The sequence below is a fragment of the Austrofundulus limnaeus genome, unplaced genomic scaffold (genome assembly GCF_001266775.1).
Source record: "Austrofundulus limnaeus strain Quisiro unplaced genomic scaffold, Austrofundulus_limnaeus-1.0 Scaffold1998, whole genome shotgun sequence".
NCBI classification, from domain to species: Eukaryota; Metazoa; Chordata; class Actinopteri; order Cyprinodontiformes; family Rivulidae; genus Austrofundulus; species Austrofundulus limnaeus.
In genome coordinates, this window is record NW_013954400.1 from 25,403 (window position 1) to 29,443 (window position 4,041).

The following is a 4,041-nucleotide window of genomic DNA, read 5'->3' on the forward strand; positions in this document are numbered from 1 at the left end:
CTAAAAATAGCAATCAACATTTTGTAACCAGTCACAGAGGCCTGGCTGGGACTACCATTTATCTGTACGTCTCTATCACAGCCGCGAGCACAGCTGTTCAGAAAAGTTCTGTATTCTGGGACCAAATACCGATCATTACTTCTGAACTGTGAGAGGAATTTACACTCAGGTTACGTGTCATTGTAGCGTTTCATTGTAATGCTTGGTCAACATCAAATTCAAGGACCTTTCAAGGACTTCCCAGTACCATTTTCATCAAATTCAAGAACCATGCGCAATGGCAATTACCTACAGCTACCGCTGATTGTTACCAATAAACAGGCTTAATATCATGTTATTCAATGACAAACTGAACAACATAGAAGTTGTTGAGTCAGAAACAATGACGTCAGTTTACCGTAATCCTGACTTATCCACCGCAACAAATGTAAGTTTTTTTTATTTAATTTTATAATTTATTATTTTTAAGGTGATGAAAATCAGTCGTGAATAGAGAACTTCAATCCCCCAAAAAACATTCAAGGACTTTCAAGGACGAGTGTAATTTTTGGCTTTTTTCACAAACTTTCCAGGGCACCGAATTTTTTTCAAATTCACAAACTTTCAAGGATTTCAAGGACCCATGGGAACCCTATTAAAACATTTTTTTAAAGAGTTCTACTCTGATTTCTAATAGTCAGCATTTATCTGCCGCTGAAAAATCCCTTATTGGTCAACAGCTGGTGGTGGTGTTAAATGAGTGACTGTATACTGGGCTCTGAACAAAGTGAAACACAGCACAGGTTGTGTTAAACAAAGTGAAGTGAAACTAACAGATGCGAGAAGACGATTGTAGGTTTGTATAATTTATGCAAAAAAGGCCCCGACCTGCAAGATCTCAACCTTCATTAGGTGTAGCCCTGCTCCCGAGAGACATGTAAAATAAAACAAAAGCATCTAGTGGAGAAAAAAAAAAAAGAAATAGATGCTTTTTAGGAACAACATTGCATGAATCTGACAGGAAACTCGTGGAGGCAGTGAAGGCATGATGGTTGGTGTGACAGGGAGGGGAAGCAGGGATGAGATGGAGGCAGATGTTCCACGGAGGGTGGGGGCAAAAGAAGAACAGCAACATGTCCACAAAGCTCTGCAGCTCTGATCAAACGCTGGAACCACAGCGACACGTTTGTAGAAAAGCTTTCTTTTATCTGAAAGCAGGTAAGTTCTGCTCCACATTTTGTTAATAAATTGATTAAAAAAACACCAAGCGAGTTTTTCCTGTCTCACTTACTGTTTTTGCCATATCAGCATGAACAAATGAAGACTTTATTCGTCCCTGAAGGAAATGACTGAAACCGTGTGTAAACTGTCTGAAAATTACATAATATCCATTAAAGTTTTCCAGAATTGGTGTTCTTAAAACTTAACTGATTTGCTCTGTATATGCGCAAATCAAAATACACTTCATGTTTTGTGTTGTTCCCGAGCTCAACTGAACTTGTGACCATTTATTTGTTATTTCTTTTTAATAAASCGTCACAAAAGACAGTTGACTTGTTTAAATGACTTTGCCCTTATTTCAGAAAACCCGTCACAAGACCAAAACTCTTTGCTCAAGTTTGCCAGGAGGCCAACTCTGGGAGGTGTGTTGTCGCTTCGGACATGTTTTATTTCAGATAAACAGAAGCCCCTGAACGTTTGAGAAAGAAATGTTCTTGTAAAAAAGACTGTGTACATTGACGATTAGGGCTAAAATAAAGAAACTGAGAAGACGATAACGTTAAGGAGATAAAACAGTGATTTTTTTTTATCTCACCTTCCCTCGCTTTATGGCTTTTAAAGCTATTCGGAATATGAGGTAAGACCAGAAGATATGTAGCACTTGGAGAACAAGCAGCAAGATGTTGAAGACCCACCAGGATGGAAACGGCCCAACTATGGCCCAGCTCTCAAACATGGTGGAGTTCAAAACCCTGTAAAAACAAAACAAAAAGTGTGTGAAAGTATACACACATGGAAGCAAGGGATAAAGAAAGAATTGACCAAACTGTACAGGACACTGCTGACMGACACTATCTTGATGAGGTGCACTCTAGTAACACAGATTATATGTCCAGTAAGGAGCCAACAGAAACCACACATCCTTTATTTCTTTAAATCCAGCCGAGTGACAAAAGGTTGTCAACAGAGCCATCTTCCCCTGCGCAGGTATGGATTTCAGTCCACGTAGCTTCACCAGCAACTCTAGCTTTTTCATTCATCCACACCAAGACACTGAATATAGCTGCTCAGGTTACTTTTACCAGCGATAGCTTCTCTATTGTCTGTCTGTCTCTCTGGAGGCAGAGCTGCAACGTTCAGATCTCTGTCAAAGAATAGTTCTCATCTCATTGGTCTCCTGTGCCTAGAGGTCAACGCAGACCTCCGAGGTCAGACCGAGAGGTGACATAATGATTAATCAGTCAGTCAGACAACGTAGTATGTGTCCTGGGAAGTGGTTTATTGGACTGACAATCATAGTATGTAGATAGTAACTCTGAGTCACCAACTAGTCTCAAACAGCTGCAGTTCAGTGAAATACTGGCTTAAAGGGGCTATATCATGTAAAATCAACTTTTTTGAYTTTTTTATCATGCTATAATGTTATCCTCTCATCAAAAACATGCCCAGAGTCTTGCTTTAACTCATTCATGCATGTTTGAMAAATCCTGTYYTGTCCTGAGGCAGCCAGGCAGGGGAGCAAAAACGACCAGTTGGGACTAGAACCGCCTTTTGGGACCAGCTCCGCCTCTGGACCCCCCACCCCCYCCRGTGACTCCTACAGGCTCTCGGCAGCAACAAAGCAAACAACTGGTGAAACTGAAATTGTCTGCTGAGCTCCAATAATACTTCCCAGCGCAACCCCTTTCAGATTCAGAATACCTTTGAGGAAACATATTTTCAGATGCCAAACTACACAGAGTTTCCGTATCACAGTGCACAATTTATGTCATCTTAAGATTTCATGCTAAGGAAATGCTGGGTAAAGGGAAAACACAAAGATAAACACAAGTGATATTTAAGAATGATTGTTGTTAGCAAGTCTTGTTCTGACTTTAATCATTCTATCTACTGATCAACAGCATGTCATGAAAACTTAGGTCATTGAAGTATGTCATGAATTACTGGCTTAAACCTAAAAGTATTAGTTCCAGCACACATATAAACAGCATTTTAATAACAACTAAAGGTGACAGTTACTAGAAAAGTGTAATGCTTTTAATCATTTAAAGGGGAAATGTTATGTGTTTCTCAGACATGTATTTCAATTCTATACCATAATAAAGGTGACATAGTTACTTTATTATGGTATAGAATTTAAATACATGTAACACATAATATTTCCCCTTTAAATGATTAAAAGCATTACACTTTTCTTGTGAAGACACAATCTCTTGGCTTCCTTAGAGATAAATTTTACTCACTGGTATTTTGTAATGCATATGAATGTTCTGCACAGCGTCCTGAGGTTACTTTTGTTATAAATTGGTGCTATATATAAAAAAAACTCAATTTATTATAAATAATGTACCCAACAACTATGCATAGTCTATATTTCTTATTTGTTTTTGGAAGGTTGCAACCCTAGTTGTTTCTAAAACAAACTTTTATTTGTTCTTAGAAAATGCAATAATCTGAAAACACAATTTTTTTAATAGTCTCCATTTCCCCATCCAAATCCAGACCTAGATAATACTAAAATCCCAATTTCATACTTTTCAAGACTGAGCAGGAACTCTGATAAATTAGCTCATCAACAGAGCTGGTGCATGGTTTTTTATTATTAAGTTCTTGTAAAAAAAAGACCCATAATTTAAATAGCAAAGCAGCAATAACGTTGTATACTATAGATCTTAATACTCACCATATAGGAAATATAACCAGCCGTGTGATCATGAAAACTGCCCCAAACACAATGAAGAGGAAGTCACACAAGTTCTGATACTTTGCATAATTGGCCAGTTTGGCTGCCTGGAGCAGGAAAACAGTAAAAAAAAAAAAAAAAAAAAAAACACAGAAATT

The 4,041-nt window shown here is 38.0% G+C and overlaps 1 protein-coding gene across 1 annotated transcript in view; it reads right to left on the bottom strand.

The window, feature by feature from the left end:
* The window catches only part of cers5 (ceramide synthase 5), a gene marked incomplete at its 5' end in the record, with an annotated part of 6,780 nt that extends 2,790 nt beyond the window's left edge, over positions 1-3,990 (bottom strand). Inside the window, 2 exon segments of the mRNA XM_014034168.1 lie at positions 1,796-1,952; positions 3,884-3,990. Coding sequence (XP_013889622.1) covers positions 1,796-1,952; positions 3,884-3,990 — 264 coding nt within the window.
* Between the last annotated feature and the right edge of the window lie 51 nt (positions 3,991-4,041).